At 34.5% G+C, this 21361-nt stretch overlaps 2 protein-coding genes across 5 annotated transcripts; both read left to right on the forward strand.

The window, feature by feature from the left end:
- Positions 1 to 1058: 1058 nt before the first annotated feature.
- On the forward strand, positions 1059 to 11740 carry LOC110371772 (proton-coupled amino acid transporter-like protein CG1139). 2 transcript variants are annotated; one of them, XM_021328153.3, is made up of 9 exons: positions 1059 to 1217; positions 6685 to 6819; positions 7154 to 7304; positions 7577 to 7698; positions 9021 to 9105; positions 9401 to 9645; positions 9951 to 10163; positions 10901 to 11070; positions 11226 to 11740. In XM_021328153.3, coding segments are annotated over exons 1-9 (1362 nt in total). In that variant the 5' UTR covers positions 1059 to 1215; the 3' UTR covers positions 11465 to 11740. The 2 variants fall into 2 exon arrangements, with proteins under 2 accessions (XP_021183828.2, XP_021183827.2); XM_021328152.3 differs by lacking the exon at positions 1059 to 1217 and adding an exon at positions 2197 to 2444.
- Positions 11741 to 12978: 1238 nt separating this feature from the next.
- On the forward strand, positions 12979 to 19508 carry LOC110371774 (NADH-cytochrome b5 reductase 2). Of its 3 annotated transcripts, none has more exons than XM_021328156.3 (6): positions 12979 to 13156; positions 14288 to 14525; positions 15498 to 15616; positions 17217 to 17421; positions 17956 to 18150; positions 18817 to 19508. In XM_021328156.3, the coding sequence occupies exons 1-6, from the start codon at positions 13127 to 13129 to the stop codon at positions 18987 to 18989; spliced, it is 960 nt and encodes a 319-aa protein (XP_021183831.3). In that variant the 5' UTR covers positions 12979 to 13126; the 3' UTR covers positions 18990 to 19508. The 3 variants fall into 3 exon arrangements, with proteins under 3 accessions (XP_021183831.3, XP_021183832.3, XP_021183830.3); XM_021328157.3 differs by lacking the exon at positions 12979 to 13156 and adding an exon at positions 13212 to 13338; XM_021328155.3 differs by lacking the exon at positions 12979 to 13156 and adding an exon at positions 13425 to 13776.
- The last annotated feature ends 1853 nt before the right edge of the window (positions 19509 to 21361 follow it).

Raw genomic sequence — 21361 nt, forward strand, 5'->3', positions numbered from 1 at the left:
ATCGTGCGGCGCTTGCGCCGTCCTTTCAGTCTCGTGATTTACCTGTAACCTTTCTGTTAGGAGCTATAAGTAGTAGGCTTAGTAGGCATCATATAACATTTTACTCTTCAGAAGGATGAAAGCATAAGTATTCAACTCAGATAACAACCAATCTAATTGCAAAAGGATTATGTACCACTTGTATAATAAGCCCACCATTACGCATTACTAATCTGGCTATTGTTTAATCCTTTGCTTTGTTAAACACTACTTCAAACTTCAATAAAATACTTGACTATCTGACACGTGCAAACTTGTCCAAGAATGCAAATCAAGCAATTAACAATTAAGACACGAATATGATGATAGACAACAGGCTCTTTTTGCAAACTAATTAAAACTGTATTATTTGGCAAAAAGAGCAGCAATGTGTTTTCACTTTGCTAAAAATTTTATAACAAAGTGAAAACGTACATAATGTATGAAATATCGAGCAATCTTCACGCTTCATAGCCAACGTAATAAATGACTTCTAAATATTTGCTGCAATTCCTATTCACATAGTTTGAGTATCTCAAAATATTTTATCACTAGCGGTTCCCCGCAAGTCCGGCCTTCTGAGGGGACTACTCCCCGTTCGCGGGTAAAAAGTAGCCTTCCTCAGGTACTAGAATATCTGTGTACCAAAGTTTCTTTTAAATCGGTGCGAGCTCGTAGACGGACAAATAGAGTTACTTTCGCATTTATAGGGATTGGGCCATTGAACTGCATAGATCCTGCAAATGTAAGTAACTCACATCTTTACCAACTATGATAAATAAAGCGAAACAACGTTCATAACTCGCATGCACCGTAATAAACTTATTTACAATACAACATTGTCAATATAGTACAACAAAATGTTAATAGGATTTCTGATTAAACTTTGCTTTACATTTCACGCCAAAGTTTTTCAGTCGCAACAATATTTTGAAGGACGAGTACACGACGTAAGAGTGTGAAGTCCGTCGTAAATACAAACAACATGAATGAAGACATCTTCCTACATGTTTGGCATCCATTTTTCATATTTTTGGATGAAGTTCGATATTTTGTTAGTCGATGCCTGGACATTGGACAGTGCTGAAATCAAGCGCCCAAGTTTCATGTTGGACAGTGACAAACAAAATGCTTTTGCTGTTTTCACAAAATACAAAATAAACAACATCTCCTCTCCACCCAAATGAGGATACAATAATGTAAGTATTCACACATCTATCACAAAACATCATATTCAACATTATTTGAGGTCGTTTAAAAATAACTACAAAACACATAATATCTCTGTTAATGTAACGACTATTTGTATCGAAGTATAAAATTAATGTTAAGTACGCCCTAGTCCTCAGTCCCATGGAGTTTCAGTGCCAAATACTCCCAGTAACAGTCACACCTCGGTATTCTATACCTATTTTTAAATTAAAAACGATCTTCTGTGTGCCAAATGTTAATAAAAGATTGTTAGACTATTACAACATTCAATTCTTGTCTAGAATCTCGCGTGATAACGAATGTGCTGCGTAGTCGTCTGTTCACTTGTGACGTATTTTATATTTTATTTGTAACGCTCGTGTGCACGACTGTACAGCTCGAAAAGTATTTTTGCAAGAATTTAACAGTGACAATAAATAGATACCTACACTTCTTTATAATATGTGCCTGTTGGCATAATCCTTGTGCTAAAAAAGATAAAAATAATAAAAAGGATATTTTTTAAAGCATTTTTCCTTAAACCATTGAAACATACGGATTATGAACTTGAGGAAAAAATCTTGTGCCAAGTGCCTATAAAAAGATATTTGCATAATGAAAATAAACGTCCTACACATGCGTACCGTTAAAGTTCCATCACATCGAAATGTAACATTTGTAGCGCCGCACAAGGTCTAAAATTCTAATAGTAGATACAGGTAGCAGCTAAATCTTAAGGAAAGACTAAAATATTCACTACTTTATGAGATAATAAAATTATAAAAACATAAATATGACACGGTGCAAATTCTCAGACGACACTACGATTTAATGATTCGAGGTAGTGAAAATAAATCTTAACTCGCTATAAATAAGGATCGATTTATCTAAACTTTAATATTAACAATAGTCGTCCAGAATTCCAGATTCCACTGGCCCTTGAGCTAAATGTCGATGCCAAGATGGTCCCTGAAACGGTCACGCGTATTTTATATTTATATAAAGATCACTATTGCACACTAAACATGCGACCATTGACTGTCGCAGCCCGTACGCGAGCCATGTCGCACGCGCGCTCATAACATGTATCGATACAATAATATCGTAATATATAAACAAATCGATTAAAAACTCTCGAGTTACTCCTGTGCCATCCTGGATTTTCAAACTAATTAAAACAAGTAAACATCAGTGAAAATGACCAACAGTTACAATATGAAGGAGTTCAGTTCGACGTAAGTGGTTTTTTCTTTTTCTATTAAAAATGTTATCGGCCGTGACCGTGAATAAATTGCGAAATGTTAGTCCAAGAACGCATATTTAAATGAAAATTTCGTGTGAAAATCAGAAAATGTTCCTTCTATGAGAAAAAGTGAGAAATATCAGTATACTTTTTGATCCAAATAAACTAACTATTTTAGATAACGTTTCGAAAATCTAGTCCCAATAAAACTATTCGTAGAACATTAGTTGTAAACACTACATTCTGTTATAACTGAAATGGCGCCAAAGTTGTGTAATTTTCACGTGTGAGCCACTAACGAATGGTTAGTTTTACACTTTCTTGCTCTAGTGGCCATCATGCGTAAAGATATGTATAACAAACTATGTAACTATAACGTACAGGTGTTGATAGAAACCAATCTCTATTTTTAATCAAGTTAATTTACCATAGCTCATAAAGTCTTTGTGAATCAGCCTTGATTTGTTTTATTTGGCGGAGGATATTCGGCACTCGATTCGCGTAGCAACTATTCGAGTAGGATCAAAAACCGGAATCTTCTTATGACTTCATAAGGCAGGTAGTATATTTTGGAGCTTAGTCAGAGGTTGTTTACACACAATCAAACTTGATCGTGTATGTAACCTCAATCAATACCGACTTGATGACTTTTTAAGTTTGATTAATCTTATAATTAAGTAAGCGGATCATTAGCAATGTCGGTCAAAACAAATCTTTTAACATGCTTTTAATAGCTCGCATATACCTTAAAACTATTCCGTCTTGCCATTATTTCTCGAGATTTTACTAGCATCCCATTAACTCTTCTTTACCGGCGATATTCTTTTTATTATTAATGAACTTTTTATAAAGAAAGGTAAATTACCCATTTACCTTTATTAAAATAGCTTCAATTCTCTCGTCGAGTCGGATAAATAACCAGAGGTCCTGTTTCTGTAGGTAGCTGAGTATAAGATGAGTTTTTTTTCACCACCACTCATAACTTAAATACTAAAGCCTCAGTAGCGATCGTTTTCCTGCCCATGGTAACTCGTAAGTTTCCCAACGCCCGAGACACCAAACGCAATAAAGGTCTAAACAGTTTCACACATTCCCCACCCTTTCATTTTCAAAGCTATGAAAAGGACGGATTATATCGAACTGCATGTGTTTGGCAGCTAAACAGCAGTGTTGAGCACCTTTGCAAACTGCATCATAAAATCTTCTAGTTCAATATCAGTCGATGACGCCAACGTCACATAATGCGGTCAACCAATTAATTACTCGTACCTAATTAGTTCTTGTTTTACAATTTTAAACACGTATTTCTATCTAAAAAGTTTCAATCAATTTACCTCAATTTTGTCGTAGCTTTAATAAAAATCAGTCTTGGAGTAAAGAGGTCATCAATGTCACCATGGTGAACTACGTATGGCAAGAAAAGTCAAACATGTAGTCCTTAAAAACCTAAATTAACACACAGCTACTGAAGAAAATATACCAAATATATGGACAGCTAGCTACAGATGATTAATTAACAAAGTAATGTCTGCAAAATCAAGGTGTGATAAATACCGGAAGCATTTGTCATGTTTATGTTTACCTTTAATGTTGTGTCGCACACTATCAACAAATATGGCCATAGTGATGGCACATGTCCAAAAGCGAATGTATCACGTTCATCTGATAGCACGTGCGAGATCTATCTCTAGTGAGTCTGATAATATGACGCGTTTTCTGTGAAAGAACACGTTCGAAGTCGTGAAAATTATGATATTACCTGTGACCTATTCGGTTATCTATTGTTTTTAAAAATGATAAGTCACAATTAGCATATTTTTCAAATGATTTTCATCATATCATCAAAATGAATAGGAAAATTATGCAAAGCTAAATGTTATGAAGATTAAGATAAATATGTAGTCTATGACGTTTACTCCGTATTTTATCGAAAAATAATTCATCGAAACGTCAAAAGGTTAAATGTGATAGAATCTATTCATACATTTTAGTAAATTAGTAACAGATACGTTTATTTTATTTTTTACAATATTAGATTGGCCGTCATGATCGATTATGCAAAAAACTACAAAGTTTTAGTGGGCATTAGCTATTACCGGTAATAAATCACTGGTCTTTCTAATACTGACCTGAGCTAATGATAACATACGCAACAAATAAAAACTATCTAACGACCAATAATGTAGAAATTACAAAGTATAGTCTGTTCTAATTTATAAGGGAAGGTTTTACATATTAAATTGGGAAACAGCAATAAGAGAATAAAGAGATTGAGATTTTTTTCAATATTTGCTACCTTGAACAGACAATACATACTTACAAAACTATACTCTTCTCATCTTTGATAACCATGACAACACAATGTAAAGAAAATAGTGACGGTGACAATCTCGTTATCAATAAAGCCTTTTATAACTGCAGACTACAATAAATGTACTAAAATTGCTTTAGTAAGGCTTAGGAAATAACTGAGCTTGCTCATTTCCATGCTCTATGTACATGAACGTTAGATATCAATTGTTGTACTAGTTACAAGCAGATTCTGATTAGGCATAGTAATTAACCTTTTCTTTATGGCATGTAAATTAATAGTTATAAATAAGTTAGATATTACTCGTAGCCATAGTGATACAAAAGTTTGCATACATGAAAGGACTTCTTAATTACGATACTCGCTCCTTTTCGATATCGGTTATAGATCAGTTTTATTTGTTACAAATTCACTTGTTTCATACATACTCAAGAATAGGAAAATATAGGTGTTGCAATAACTAAACTAGTTGTTGGAAACTTTACGCTTATATTATAGTATTTTTATTATCACACTAGCTTTTGCCCGCAACTTCGTTCGCGTGGAATAGTGACTACCAGCAGATTTTTGATTTGACCAATAGATGGCGCTATATGTCCGGAATAATTTTATTTTTATTTTTTTTTGTAATAAAAACTATCCTATGTCCTTTCTCAAGTTTCAAACTATGTCTGTACCAAATTTCACACAAATCGGTTCAGTAGTTTAGGCGTGAAGAAAAGACAGACAGACAGACAGAAAGACAGACAGACAGACAGACAGACAGACAGACAGACAGACAGACAGAGTTACTTTCGCATTTATAATATTAGTTTGGATAAAATTCCACAATGCGGATGAATGAGTTAAACCGGTTAGGAAATTATTGTTAAAATATAAAAAAAACATGATATTTAAGAAGATGTAGCACGTCATGCCATCTTTATTCGGAGAATCGTGTTTTTTTAATGATTATAAGAATTGATTGTTGTTATTTCTTTGAAAAAGCTATTTATGGCAATTAAAAAACATATTTTTTTTCCTTTTTTTGCTGTACTAAATACTTACCTATGGAGTTTTTTTGCTGACCCCATCTTATCTTCTTTTAGGAATTAAAATCAGTTTCGTAACTATGTTTTAATTTTGACAAAGATGACACTAAACATTCTAAGAAACAGCTGTATCTGAAAATGACCTTTCAAAATTAACCCTGTATGAATTTTATTCATATCTTCTAAATATAAAGAATGTCTACATCACCCAGGCAACTGAAGACGTACTTTTTAATCTGTCTGCACTTGATTTATAAACCATTTGCGGACCATAAAGTACCATTTGGATTCTTGCTGCGTTCAAAAATAAATATGCTTGGCGTTAAAATCGCTTTGAAAATTTAATGTTATTGCGATTTTGTCTAGCGGACTTTAAACATGCATTCTTGAGCTATGTACGCTGTACAACTATGTATATACATTAGCGAGCAAGGAATTCATGTCAGTCACCAAAATCCAACCCTGATTGATAGGTAGTGGGCGTTTTTCGGCATTTTCGCCTTGCAATTAGGCATGTGTTGATAAGTACCGACTTCGCGTATAGTTTATTGAACCTAACGACGGTGTCTATGAATACTTTGAATTCAACATTAAACATTACTATGGCTTCATTCCAAGGCAACGTTCACAGAATCAAATGATAAAAAATCTAATGAAGTAACTATTCGTAAGATGAAACACGACATTTCGACACAAGCAGTCTTACTACAAAAACTTAATCATCTCTTGAACTCTTGTCTAGAAAAACTGTGGCTGCAAAATGGACCTTATTTCAACGACATAATTTGTACTTTTTTTAGACAAGTGTTGAACAGACATTCAAAAGTTTTTGTGGTACGGTGGAAGATGTTCAGAATTTCAATCAACTGGTTTTGTCTTGTCTTTTTCAGGGCCGTCATAACAGAAAATGGACTCTATCCCTCAACGATATCCATTAGCACAATCAACACAAAATGTAAAGATAATGATTTGGAATGCAACGCATACGATCCTTTTCAAAACAGAAAACTGGAACATCCCAACTCGTAAGTACAGTTATAAATCAAAAGTCTCCCAGACGATACACGAATCGTCATTGAACTTTAAATAAAGAATCCCGTTGAATTTTTACGTTACCTACTACATTAAAAAAGCAATCGTAGTAATTCTCCGGCTTGATAGGAAATCAGTCATTCGTCAACTGAATGAGTGCGACTTTATTCTAGCAATAAAAGACGCATAAATCAAAGCACGTGCTCAAATAAAAATCGGATTCTTTTGAGAGTTATGATAAGAAGTTTAATCACATTCTGGACCTTGATTTTACTTATTCATGGCTAATTTGAATTTCATAATTACCTTATGATTATTTTATTGTAGAGATATGAGGTCATTTGCAAATCTTCTGAAATCATCACTGGGTTCCGGTATCCTAGCTATGCCAGCTGCATTCAAGAATGCGGGTACACTAGTCGGCATCGTCGGGACAATTATATTGGGATACATCTGCACACATTGCGTTTATTTATTGGTAAATAATTTTCATATGATACGATATGACGACTAATTTATATCCTCAAGTCCTTACTAAACAGAATTAATCTAAAAATACATACGTCAACTACAGTACAACCTAGGAATTATAATGTTATGCTGTATGAAAACCGCATTGTGGTCAAATGGGAGATGAGAATAATTATGCGGAAATCTAGAATTAATCACAGTAACACCACGTTGAGTTTGGAGGCCATATTTCTAACAATAATAAATGCAAAATATTTATGAAAGTGTACACATTTCCAGGTTAAAACCTCACAAGAAGTTTCGAGAGTCACAAGGGTCCCTTCATTAGGTTATGCAGAAACTGTTGAAGCGGTATTTGCTACAGGACCTCCACCTTTACGGAAAATATCACGAGCAGCCAGGTAAAGTGTCTATTTACTTTTTGGCCATTTTTGTTTTATGTTCTGCTCAATAATTTTCTAAAGAAACGTGACAAATATTGTGTAATTCTGTACCGACTCTATGCTGCATAGACTGACTATACATTTACCATTAACACATGGAACTGATCAATCCATTCTAAACGTTTGAAATTCAGCCGTCTTGTTTAAAAAATAATAATAATCTGTAGGCGTGATTTGATAATATTTACTCTAACTAATTAAATACACATCTTAAAGACAATAGTGTTTGGATATGATGTCTGGTGTTTAGTATTCTCGTTCATTATGTCAACCTTTTCTTATTTGCTCTTGTTGCGGAACAATGATTTGCATGTTCAAGTAATTGTCATGACAAACTAGAATGAATTGTATTGAATCTATAAAGAATTCATCATCGTCACTACGTTATGATATCGGTTCAAAGTTTTGAGATCAATCGATGCATTAATCTATAATATTTTCATTTAGACTGAATTCTATGAATCGAATGAAAATAAAGACACTACGCTTTCGTTCTCATTCTGTTTCAAAATCTGAAATAAAATTGAATTTCTCGACAATGTGATTAAGGAGCGCAATTATCGTCGGAAACATTTAATTTATCGTACAAATCCGTAATTGTCACAACACTCCCAGTGATTTTCTCGTTGCCAGCATTTGTGTCTGCGCAACATTTAGAATCATTAAAATCGCCAACTGGTACAATAGCTTGTAATTCACGTGACCCATGGGAATAGTCACGTTCCCAATGTATGACATTTTAAATTTGAGGTAATGAAACCAATAGATACCTAAGGTCAAGTATTGCATTGGTTAGGACTACTGTTAGACCATTATTGCTGTCAAAATATCTTTCATTAACCATTGTCACGTGGTTTCTGATTCACGATTAAAGATTGTGTCTGGGTGCCGTGGGAGATTTCCTATACAATGTATCTATTGCATTGTAGCTGTCTGCCAAAAATGAATTCTTATTTGTCCGATGTCTGAACATCAAAGAAAGGCGTAGACAGCTATTTAGATAATGTTGTTTCAATAATATTTATCTGGATGATTTATTATTATATACCTGCCTGCCTACTCCATTTCTGAGTGTTTGATCAAAGTGTTTGATCTTTCTGTAAATGAATTTGTAAATGACGTTGCACTGGCAGAAATCTTGTTGACGGCGCCTAAAGATTGGCTCCCCATCAAGAATAACATCTTCCAAAATGATCTGTAGGATCAATAAGCAGTAGTTAACTATAAGTTTGCACCTTTACGCCTACTGGTGTTAAACAAGCGTTTCGTTCATATTTCAGGATATTTATAGATTGGGCCATGGCTTTCACCATTCTTGGCGCCTGCGCGGTCTATGTCATCCTACTCGTGGAATCTGTTCAACAGGTATGTTGGACGGCTGACAAAACATACGTCTTTTCTCATGCACTTCAACTTAAATTATGTTGAAAGACTACAAAAGATTAGTTAATGACACCAGTGTATTGGCTCGCGTTTATTTTAAATTTCATGTTATTTTTAACTAACAAAATAAGCGATGCCTCTTTAAAGACAACGGGATGAACAAGGAGAAAGTACCTACCTTAATATCTATGTGTAAAGTATTTCCATATCCTCCAAAAGCAAAAACACATAAGACTTCTAAACTGTCTTATATTAAATTATTGTTTCTTAATTTCAGATCGTCGACTTCTATTTCGTGGACAATGAAATCAGCAAAACTATGTACTGCCTCATGTTTTTGGTCCCAATCCTGATCTTCACACAAATCAAGAACTTAAAATATTTGGCGCCATTCTCAGGATTCGCAAACGTTCTACTGGTTCTCACATTCCTCATCTGCCTGTACTACATTTGCTCCGATTTCCCTCCTATCAGCGATAAACCGATGGCAGTTGATATTGGAAAACTTCCTCTCTTTATCGGGTAAGGAAACTGACATTAATATTTTATTAATTATTGTTTTACTTTGTGACTCTGAATCTACTTACCAGACGATTCAGATGCATCTTCTAAGTCTGCGACTTGCTACTAAGGGTTTATTTTTTCTTCGCAACTTCACACCACACTTTGGGAAAAAGCAGAGGTGATAGGCCTACAAATTATAATACGACAACTCATTATGATACTAAAGTTATACCTAAATTCAGCAAAGAATATTTCTACAATTTAAATTAAATTCTACATTCACCTCATAAACATCGCTAATTTGAACCTTAACTTCATTCCAGTACAGTTATATTTGCAATGGAAGGCATCGGCGTCGTGCTCCCGGTTGAGAACACCATGGCTAAACCCAACCACTTTCTCGGCTGCCCTGGCGTGCTGAACATCACCATGTCTGTAGTAGTCCTATTGTACATGTTCATGGGATTCTTGGGCTACGTACGTTACGGAGACCTTGCACAAGGGAGTATCACCCTTAACTTGGACACTTCTGAAATGTAAGTATCTATGTAAAAATGCAAGCCGCGGAAATAAAAACCATATGAAATAGCGTTTTTGGTCATATTTTTACCACCAGTTTCCTGCGATAGAACGCATAAATCAAACGTTCATTCAGCAATACCAAAAAAGAAAACTATTTTTTTTATACTATATCAATCAATCGTAAAACTCTATGGTACAGTCAACTTCAGCTCAGTGGTAACAGTTTCATAGGAAAATCGTACTTATTACTATTGAGTTAAGGTGCATGACAGTTACCACTGATGTGCAGTCTACCGTACAACTAACTTTATATTGAAAACTTTTTTTGTTTCATTATGGTACTGGCTACTTTACATGAAAAAAACGGTGAAATGCCATAAAATTTTATTTTTATTTATTATTTTTTTAAGTTTTAAAGCCCCTCAAATATTTTTTTGAAGAAAACTGACCAGTATTTGCCTATTACTGTATAGGTGGCAGAGCAAACAGTTTTTATAAAAAAAAAACTGTCTCTTTTACATGAAAGTGTAAAGAAATGAAAGATAAAAGAAAAAAATATATATTCTTCTAATTATTAATATTCACTATGACTTTATAGCATTTTTGTAAGTTTTTCGTCTATTATAGCCAGTAATAGTCTCTACGTTTTATGAAATAGGTTATATCTAAAGTACCTAAGTATGTTTTACAAGTTGTGTAAATTATATAAGTATTTGATGGAATTCAATAGAAACTTAATTTCTTGTTTCAGCCCTGCCTTAACTGCCAAGGTGTTCATAATTTTTGCTATATTCTTTACATACACGCTTCAATTTTATGTGCCTATGGAAATAGTCTGGCGTAACACTAAAGGATATGTTACACAGAAGTACCATAATATTGCCCAAGGCGTCATCCGAGCAGTATTTGCTGTCCTTACTGGTGAGCATACTATAGTTATTTTCTAAACATTTTTATATTACCGCCGTACTCAAATAAGCCTATCCTTAAATATATTTTTTTATGCACTGGCTGAATAGTAATACAAAGTAGATCATTCCCGACATTGTTTCATTTACGTTTTATATTTTCCACAGTGATAGCAGCAGCTACCTTACCTCGCCTGGAGCAAGTGATTGGACTAGAGGGAGCCTTTTTCTACTCCTTCTTGGGCCTCATTGCGCCATCTTTAATGGACGTTATTTTCAAATGGAACAGGGGACTTGGAAAATACAACTGGATTCTTGTAAAAGATGTTATACTAATAGCGTTTGGAAGCTTCGTGCTGGTCGCAGGAGTAACACAAAGTATTAGGGAAATTATTAAGACTAATTAGTGAGTAGGGAGAAAAAAACTGGTGATAAATGTGTATTATACTTGAAATATTTATGTAAATATAGATAGGTGCATTATTACATTTAAGATAAACAATATTGTACTTAATAAGACGAGTGTTTGTATCTAATGTATTTTTAAAACAATAAAAAGCCTGGCTTATGTAACGCTTCGACAATTGAAACAGGGATAAACACTGTAAATATTAATGTTATATTAAAAAATATATTTTGGTAATTACTTATTTGTGAAATACGAATACAAAATACGTAAACAAGTGCGTCTTTATTCTTTTCACTGGAGTAATATTATAAAGAGAGCTATGGGAAGGGCCAGCAGCCCAACAGCCTCATTGGAGAGCTCTAGTTAGAAACAAAGTTTCTGACTTTGAGGAGCGTCGTCGGTCAGAGCTTGATTCTAGACGCGACGAACTGAAAGCCCGACCACCCGCGGCAATCAGTTACAATTATGATAATGGTGTGCTCACATGTCCGCAATGTGCGCGGACCTTCTCAAAGAAGATTGGCTACTGTAGTCATATGCGAGCACACCAGCGACAATTATCTGTACGGAGTTGAGGCAGTCGCCGTGACCGAAATCGGTCTGGAGTCATCATCATCATCATCATTATAAAGAGAAAAAATATCCTTGTTTGTAAGGACCGTAAAGGGATTCGAAACTACAGAAAGTATTTGAAAAATATTTTATTCTTCGGAAGAACGTTGGCTATATTTTATGGCCGCTTTTGGGAATAAATTCCCTCGAGACGTCGCCGGTGAAACCGTGAGAAACAGCTAGTAAGTTATAAGCCCGTAAATATTCCTATGATTATTAATTATCATTATGATCATATTCTACCTATATTAGTTTATGAAGAAAAGCATCCTCCTTTCTGGGAAGTCGGTTACAAAAGGTCAAATCCACCGCAATTCTGTTTTTTCCGATTGCCAGTAAGGGTTATGTTTTTATCTGTATTATTGTACCCTGGTTTATCCGACAGTACAGTGTGGTATGTGGTGGTATTGCGTATCAGGCTATAACGATTTTTCAAGTACTACTTCCATGAAAAAAAGTAGTTCATGTAACGAAAAATACATAAAAATACAGCACCAATTGCAACACCGACCGCCACAGTACCAACATTAACATTCGATTTGTCAATTTGACGTAAGAAACGACAAGACAGCTTGGCGGCAAAATCAAATAGCGTTGTTTATTTTCTAATCGTGTCTTATGTTTATGTTATATCATTATTTAAATTATTTCAAATTCCAAGAATGTGTTTAACTGAATAAGAAGCTTCTAAAAAATTATGTAAGTAACTCAATCAAGCCATATTATATATTTAAATATTAATTTTAAACGTATATTTGATGAACTCTGCATGCATGTAGTTAGCTATTTACTAAAATGCCCGTACTATTTTAGGATCTATTGTCATCGCTCAAAACAGCGAAAGGTAACAACTAACAAATCATATAGAAGACAAAAATACATTTCTCACTCACTAGCTTCTAATTGGAATTCTCAGTATTCGCCAGTTACTAGAGCAACACGTGAATCGGAACAAGTGTAGGTATCTACGATATTATGCAATAACTGTATAAAAAAGTGTAGTTCGGGTGTAGTAATTGTGCCGTAGTGTTGTATTTTAGCAGCCAGGATGATAACTTATACAGCGAACTCAAAAATTGTAAGTATACAAGTGTTATTTACATTTTGAGGTTATGATTATTACAAGATTTGTTATTTCTTCAATGATTCTTATCTTCTTAAATTGATATGGATTGATAGTGGCATTCGCAGGTAAACGTTTTTCCAACATGATTATTCTTGTGCTAGCAGCTGTGAAAGAACATGAGTGATACTAGTTTGGTTAGTAGGTACATTACAATGCTTTTTGGTGCGTGTCATGTTTCCCTGTGTGTGTCAATAAGATAGTAATTTACGCCTATCATTTCATTGTTAAATCAGTCAATCAATCAGCAGTCAGCACAAAAGTCGTATTGCCAACCGCGCATGTGAATAATTTGTTTTTTCACTGCATCTGATAGAGAGTTCAAGGTCGAGCGTACGATCGGTCGGAGTTGCTCATTTCCTATAAACTTGCTTTTCATAACGTTGACCTTAAACAGTTGCTTATTTACCCTCTACGATATGGTCGTGCGCATATCAAAGTTACCGTGCTGCTAGTTTTAATAAGTTAAAAGTTATTCTGTGTTTTCGTGGATTTAGAACTAAGTAATTAATATTTAAGAAGTGAAAATGAGTAACGTAGAAGTGGCTGTGGATGATGCGTTTGGTATCCTTACAGTATGTATTCATTAAATATACCCACAGTCAGTTTACATGCAATTTGGTAGATTGAACTGTTATCTGAAGTACCTTTTGGTATTAAAGTAACAAAACTTGTGATAAAATATTCATACTGACATCAGTTTCTATGTTTATGTATGAGATAATTAATAATATTACTTTTAAATAAGTCTGGATAGTGTGTGTTTAAATATCCTCAAACTTTTTATCTGTAACTGTTATTCATGCATTTTTAACTATATAGTTAAATACTGACTTTTTGTGAACATACCATTAAATCGGAGTACCTAAATCAAGTTTTTTTTCAACATTCAGTCCAAGGTTCAAGTCCAAAAGTTAATATTGATACAATCTAAGTGTCGCCAACATATAGCATCCAAAAGTTCACATTGACTACAATACATGTACTTACCTTAATTTTAATATGTATTCAGAACTATTGTTTAGGAAACAACAATTGAATTATCTGAGTGTATAAGAACTTTAGTAATAAGACCTTCTTTCTCAGGTTTTACCCATAGTGGTTGGCGTTAGTGCCGCAGTGGTACTGGTGTCCGTCATTGCCAACTGGATCTGGGGCAAGAAAGACAAGAAAGACAAGAAGGCAGCTCCTAAGAAGAGTTCACAACTAATAACATTAGTAGACCCTAATGTTAAGTATGCTCTCCCACTCATAGAAAGAGAGGAGATCAGTCATGACACAAGGAGGTTCAGATTTGGACTGCCTTCATCGGAGCATGTTTTGGGTAAGTGGTTTTTTTTTTATGTAAGAAGTTACTTATTTTTTTAAGTAAGTACTTTAGGTATTTGCTTGCAAAGCCTACTCATCTCAAGCCTCTTTGAGATGAGTGCTATGACTGATAACAATATTTTTGGGTTTTCTTAAATAATGATGTAATCCACTTGACATGAATTATTGTTTCCTTTTTCTTACTTTTATGAATATAGACATTTCATACTTTGTTCTTATTTATTTAACATACATTTACTTTTTTTTTTCATATTTCACTTGACAAAAAACATTTCAAAACAAAATAGTTCTGGTGACATAATGAAAAGCTAGAGGTAAAATACACATTCAGTTCATACAATCTAAAGTAATTATCATCATGAGTGCTTCATTTAGATACTCACGCACATACGAATCTCATCACCATCATGACTGTCCAGATTTGAATACATAACACCAACGTAATCTACAAACAAATTATGTCTAATCATGCCATCAGAATTGATAACCAGTAAAGCAATTCTTTATCAATTTAAATACTTAATTAATAGTTCTATTGTTTTATCTTTTCAAATATTGTATCCTTCATAAGAATTCAGATGGCTAAATATTTTATTTGTTTTTATGGTCCTAATTACATGTTTACGCCAAAAGACCAGTAATGGATGTCAATTATCTCCATTACCAAATATTTGGATATGTCCCAGAGTACATACAAACTTAGAAAAGTACCAATGCAACTTTCTAAGTATATCTTGGACACCAATGGCTGATTAAAAGGTGAAGAAAAACATCTTGAGGAAACCTGAACTATTAAGTTCGATATCACCAACCCACATTGTGCGAGCGTGGCGATTAACGCTCAATCCTTCTCCGTGTGAGAGGAGGCCAGTGCCCAACAGTGGGATGATAAAAACGGCTGTTACAGTATAGTCCCCAAGCTGGTATATTCCTGCAATGGTTTTGAAAATTGTGTGTTTTTTTCCAGGCTTGCCCATCGGCCAGCACATTCACTTGTCAGCAAAGATTGATGACGACCTCGTCATCAGATCTTACACCCCCGTCTCAAGCGACGAAGAGAAGGGATATGTCGAACTTGTTATTAAGGTAAGAATTACAAAAATTAAATCTTCTTATCCTGCTATACTTTATCCCACATGGTGGTGAGATCAGTTTTCCTGGTTTATCTACTCAACCTCACTCTACCTATGACTTCTGTATCGGATATCTGGCATTCTATCATGCGAGCATTGTATAATAAAAATTAAATATCTAAAATACCTATCTATAGTATACCTCATTATTTAGTAGATAGCAACAACTAATCAGACACGTAAACAAACGTATCTGATTAAACACACTTTTGTTGCTATCTTAAGATAATTTTTAGGGTTCCGTAGCCAAAATGGCAAAAACGGAACCCTTATAGTTTCGTCATGTCCGTCTGTCCGTCTGTCCGTCTGTCCGTCTGTCCGTCTGTCACAGCCGATTTACTCGGAAACTATAAGTACTACAGTGATGAAATTTGATGGGAATATGTGTTGTATGAACCGCTACAAAAATATGACACTAAATAGTAAAAAAAAGAATTGGGGGTGGGGCCCCCCATACATGTAACTGAGGGATGAAATTTTTTTTTTCGATGTACATACCCGTGTGGGGTATCAATGGAAAGGTCTTTTAAAATGATATAAAGTTTTCTAAAAAACATTTTTCTTAAAGTGAACGGTTTTTGAGATATCAGCTCTCAAAGTCGTAAAAAGTATGTCCCCCCCCCTCTACTTTTATAACTACGGGGTATAAAATTCTAAAAAAAATAGAGGTGATGCATGCTAATTAACTCTTTCAACGATTTTTGGTTTGATCAAAGTATCTCTTATAGTTTTTGAGATAGGTTGATTTAACTGTAATTTACGGAACCCTTCGTGCACGAGTCCGACTCGCACTTGGCCGGTTTTTAGAATTTCAGATTAAATAACAGGAATAAATTTGTAGCTATGAACTCATACTAGATTCCACAAAGAAACATAGGTTTTCTCAGTTGCATCTGGTTAGACTGGAAGCCATCCCTAACATACATCTTGAATTCTGACACGCCAAGGGCCTGCTGACCGATCAAGGTTCAATTATGCTAGCTACAATTATTTAGTCGAAGTTTTGTCTATAATATGTATTAACAATTAAAGCTCAAGCTTAGAGACAGCTAGCCTCTTGTGTCTCTCAGCTGCAGCAGAATGACATTTCAAAAACTCATAACATAATAAAAGCTTAGCGTTTTCCCACTAGCACATGAGGAATGAATACAAGTGTTGTTATAACACCATTGTGTAACTTTGGACTTAAGAGCATAATTATCCACGTGTTCTGTTGCCTCGCCACTATGTGATTGACTTAGATTGTCGTCTGTCCAAAGTTCACAGACTAAAATCTAACCACAAAGAACCTCTTTAATGTAATATGAATGACATTGAAACTTTTTAGTTCCGGTAAATTATATGGGAGATAAAATATTTCGTCTCGCAAGTGCTAGAGTCTCGAAACAAAAGCAATTAGCGTTGATGATAATCAAACAATAGTTATAATAGCTTTAACTATGATAAAGTTATGATAAAGTTAAGGGCATGGATACTATTCATTCAGCCAATATTTAAATGAATCCTAATTTTCAGATTATAACATGTTTCATTTAAACTTCAATTTATTTCAGGTATACTTCAAAAATGTCCACCCTAAATTCCCCGACGGTGGTAAGATGTCTCAACACTTGAACAGCCTGAAAATAAATGACACAATCGATGTCCGAGGACCCTCAGGCAGACTGCAATATGCAGGCAACGGCCTCTTCCTCATCAAGAAAATGAGGAAAGACCCACCCGTTGAATTGCGGGCGAAAAAACTCAACATGATCGCAGGTACAGTTTAATCTTCAACGATATGCAATTGACGATAAGAAGACGTGTCGTTCTTACGTCACTGAACTCTTATCAGTTAAACAGAATGTCATTGAAAGACCGCAAATTTATCCAGAATAAATCATTATGACATAACTTTTTTCATATTAGTTTTAAAAACGTTTTGTATTTGTGAATCTTAGTCCCAAACGCAGGTGTTGCAATATGAATGCCTAATATAACTCTATAAATCTCAAATAATCCCACTATAAAGCGACGGCTTAATCGTAGGCAATTATTCAACTGCTATTACCTACGCTCTATTGAAATGGACCGTAATGAAAGCCGAATTTAATCCAACCAATCCACTGTAATGCTACATTAATGGATCAAAAATTATTATATTAAATATTTATTCATGAAGACAAATGACTTTGATACTCCAATTATATACATGGTGTCGCTGTAATAAAATGACGGCTTACTCATGCTTCAAAATGTTAAATGTTTAAAATTAATTGTTATTAGTTATTAATCGCAGTTTTGTCTCAACAGGTGGTACTGGCATCGCGCCAATGCTACAGCTCATCAGACATATATGCAAAGATGCGAGTGACCCCACAGAAATGCGACTGTTGTTTGCCAACCAGACTGAAGAAGACATCTTGTTGAGAAACGAACTGGAAAAGTACCAAGCTGAGCATCCCGAACAGTTCAAACTGTGGTACACTCTTGACAGGCCCAATGAAGGTGAGATATGATGAAATGACTTTTTATTTTACGTACAATCGTACTGCCTAAACGTAAAAACCCTTTAGGTTGTCAAAAGTCTGCTGATAAGGTTAATCATGTTCTTATAAACACTCAAATGATTTAGAGTAAATATTTCATCAGATAATATTCCTCGACTATAATAATTGAAACCTATAACAACAGTGTTTTGCCATAATAATTAGTCAGATGACGTCTATTCGACAGAAAAGAACCTGTTGCTAATAGCAACAAAAAATATTAGCATAATATGCCTATTCGTCGTGAACTCGACATATATCATTTTAAGAGCATCATGATGATTCTTAAGTATTAAAACCTGTTTATATTTAATCATTATTTACTTGCGTCTTTATTAAATAAACGATAATACTTACATGTTATTGATGATTGATGCACCCGTGCATCGGAGAGCACGTTCATGTCGGTCCTGCGCCTGATCTCTCTCCGGTGGTGTCGGATTGCCGTCCCATCGGGCGCAGAGAGTGAAGAAATAGTGAGTGCATCTGTGTCTGCGCAAATGCTCGTGCACTATAACATATACTGCGCACCTGGCTGATCTCCTTATAAGAAATCGGCCTTGGACGAATTATAATAGGTACATGTTATAAAAAAAAGTTTCTACATACTAACTCTTATTTACAGGATGGAAATACAGCGTCGGTTTCATCAACGATGAAATGATCAAGGAGCATTTATTCGCACCAGGAGACGATGTTTTAGTGCTAATGTGTGGACCACCCCCAATGATCAACTTCGCTTGCAACCCCGCCCTTGAGAAACTCGGCTATCCTGAATCACAACGTTTCGCATACTAAATAGAAAAAATGTGAATAGAATAGTTTTGGTGTGGAATGTTAACGCCATGTTAGTATATTGTGATTTCTATTTTATAAATTAGTAGTTTCTGCTTTGTAGTATGTATGTAATTGGATTTTAAAGTAGATCAGAAAAGTAGACTGAATTTTAGTGCCTTATGTTTTCTCAAGGCTTGCATTTTTATTGAGGTTAACTGCCGATCTTTTTCCATATATTTTTATTGTATTTGTTGAACAAGAATATTACCTAATTCACCAGATGAGACCTCATAATGTGATCAAAAATACTTTCGTGATATACATGCCTACTGGATATTCTTACCCTAACATGTTAAATCCATCAGAGATATTCTGCAAATATATGATTTATTAATATATTTATAAATAGTACCTATATTTTTTACAACTTGTTATACATTGTATGTGAGAATTATGTATCTAGTGCTTGGTTGTTGATGTAATTATTTATAAGTACATTTTAACGACTGTAGTAAGTCATTAAATATTGTTACTTTATAACTAGCGTTTATTTTTGCCTTTACACTTGCATAGTGAATTGGATCAAGATCGCGAGATTTGTAGTAATTAAGCCTATTATAGTTAGCGGCAGTGTTTTGTTCAGTATGAAAATACCAAAGACTGAGAAAGAGGGTTGATAGAAGTCTATCGTCTTCAGTATTTCATTGGCTCCCTTCCAAATAGGACCTGAAAAGTAATAATATACTTTAAATATAGAAAAATAATACTAGAGGTGACTACTCGAATACCATAGACTTACAAAAAAAACCTTTAAATGTGGCCAGTAACAGGCAAAATAAAAAATACCTTCAAAGCGGCGAGACATCGCGTGAATACAGTAAAGCTTCGTTTGTCTTACTTGTTTGATGAAATAATCACTAACTAACGCCACCATCGTCAATAGTGCCAAGTAGAATACGCACAATAGACCAACCGTTATTATCATAATCAACGATAGGGGCTGAAAAAGAAAAAAAACCGCTTTTAACTAAATTAACACTAGTTTCTGCCAGTGGTTTCACACCCTTCCCGAGAGAACTGATGAAAAGTAGACATAAAAACTTACCTTGGTACAAAATCCAACTACCACGGTGAGCATTACCAATAGTGTCCAAATGAATACAGTAGTTGCAATGTTGAGGACCTTAAAAAATTACACTTGATGAGAAACATTTTTGAGTTGCCGAATAAGCGAACCTTCATTGGATTTCGTTTTTGAGGACCTTAAAAGCTTGAGGCTTTTACGGCTCAACGTAGTCTAGAGTTTAAGCCCACCACGATTCGCGAATTTTCGCTCGAGTAGTACACCTACTTACCGGAAAACTAAAAACCTGCGTAATATGTTGATACATCTTCAATATCTCCTTCATGCATATCAGAAAATTTCCCAAATCTATATTTGCATCCTTGACATCTGAATTAATAAGTAAATGTTCATCGACTGCGCACGCTGCACGGGTGTTGTTGTAATAACCCTTAATTTTAAAATTATGATGTGCAATTTTGTTCAGGAATTTTAGTCGTATCGCAAGGTAAACAATCAAACTTGCAGCTAGAACTAATTCCATATAGACATTTAGCAGTCCTATTCCCGCAAAGAATGCCAAAATAGGATACTCAACAGTGTACCAAATGTGAACCAGAAATCCACATTCAAACGACGTTATAATGAACACTAGGACGCCTACGTTCCAATAATATTGTTGTTCATTATATCTTTTAAATTGTTTCAACCTTAAGATATTGTCGACTTTTTGTAGATTTTGACACAACTTCACTGACGATTCAACATCAAGAAATCTTGCAAAAATCGTATGGGATAGGTATGAAACGTTTTGCACCATAATCCCGATAGCGTAGCAGACGTAGATGGTCGTATCTTCGTGGTAATAAGTCAAGTAGTAATACAACTGTATGTAAGAAAACGATAATGTTACTACGAAGATGCAGCACAATGCATACATTTTCTGGTAGCGAGTCGATGGTGCAATCATATTGTTTTTAATTTTTAATCTTGAAGATCCCAAAAACAGTAACACGTTGTGAATAGGGGCAAAACATTTTAATAAATCTGCGTTCATCTTAGTAGGTGCTGTTATGAAAATTTAGATTTTTGAAATAGGTACTGCTATCAAAGAATTAACACGAACGGCGAGGAGGTATCGCGTCTAAAGATATTATGCCGTAGGTAACACAGGAATTATTTCATTTCATTTTAATAGAAATTATATTTTTTCCAACTGCTAATACATATTGGAATAAATTATGTAGAAAGTATTAAATGTATGATGAAATTGCTCCAGCATCTAAATTACACAAAATTACGAGCTATTGTCGAATACGAATAATTTAAT

The sequence above is a fragment of the Helicoverpa armigera genome, chromosome 10, assembly GCF_030705265.1.
Source record: "Helicoverpa armigera isolate CAAS_96S chromosome 10, ASM3070526v1, whole genome shotgun sequence".
NCBI lineage: Eukaryota > Metazoa > Arthropoda > Insecta > Lepidoptera > Noctuidae > Helicoverpa > Helicoverpa armigera.

What these genes read in the sequence shown, in the direction of transcription:
- LOC110371772 (XM_021328152.3), top strand. Translation starts at nt 2,407, where the DNA reads ATGACCAACAGTTACAATATGAAGGAGTTCAGTTCGAC. An exon ending in AAACTGGAACATCCCAACTC is followed by an intron (nt 6,820 to 7,153) that starts GTAAGTACAGTT and finishes ATTTTATTGTAG; the next exon opens with AGATATGAGGTCATTTGCAA. An exon ending in AAAATATCACGAGCAGCCAG is followed by an intron (nt 7,699 to 9,020) that starts GTAAAGTGTCTA and finishes TTCATATTTCAG; the next exon opens with GATATTTATAGATTGGGCCA.
- LOC110371774 (XM_021328155.3), top strand. Translation starts at nt 13,729, where the DNA reads ATGAGTAACGTAGAAGTGGCTGTGGATGATGCGTTTGGTATCCTTACA. An exon ending in TTCATCGGAGCATGTTTTGG is followed by an intron (nt 14,526 to 15,497) that starts GTAAGTGGTTTT and finishes GTTTTTTTCCAG; the next exon opens with GCTTGCCCATCGGCCAGCAC. An exon ending in TCTTGACAGGCCCAATGAAG is followed by an intron (nt 18,151 to 18,816) that starts GTGAGATATGAT and finishes TCTTATTTACAG; the next exon opens with GATGGAAATACAGCGTCGGT.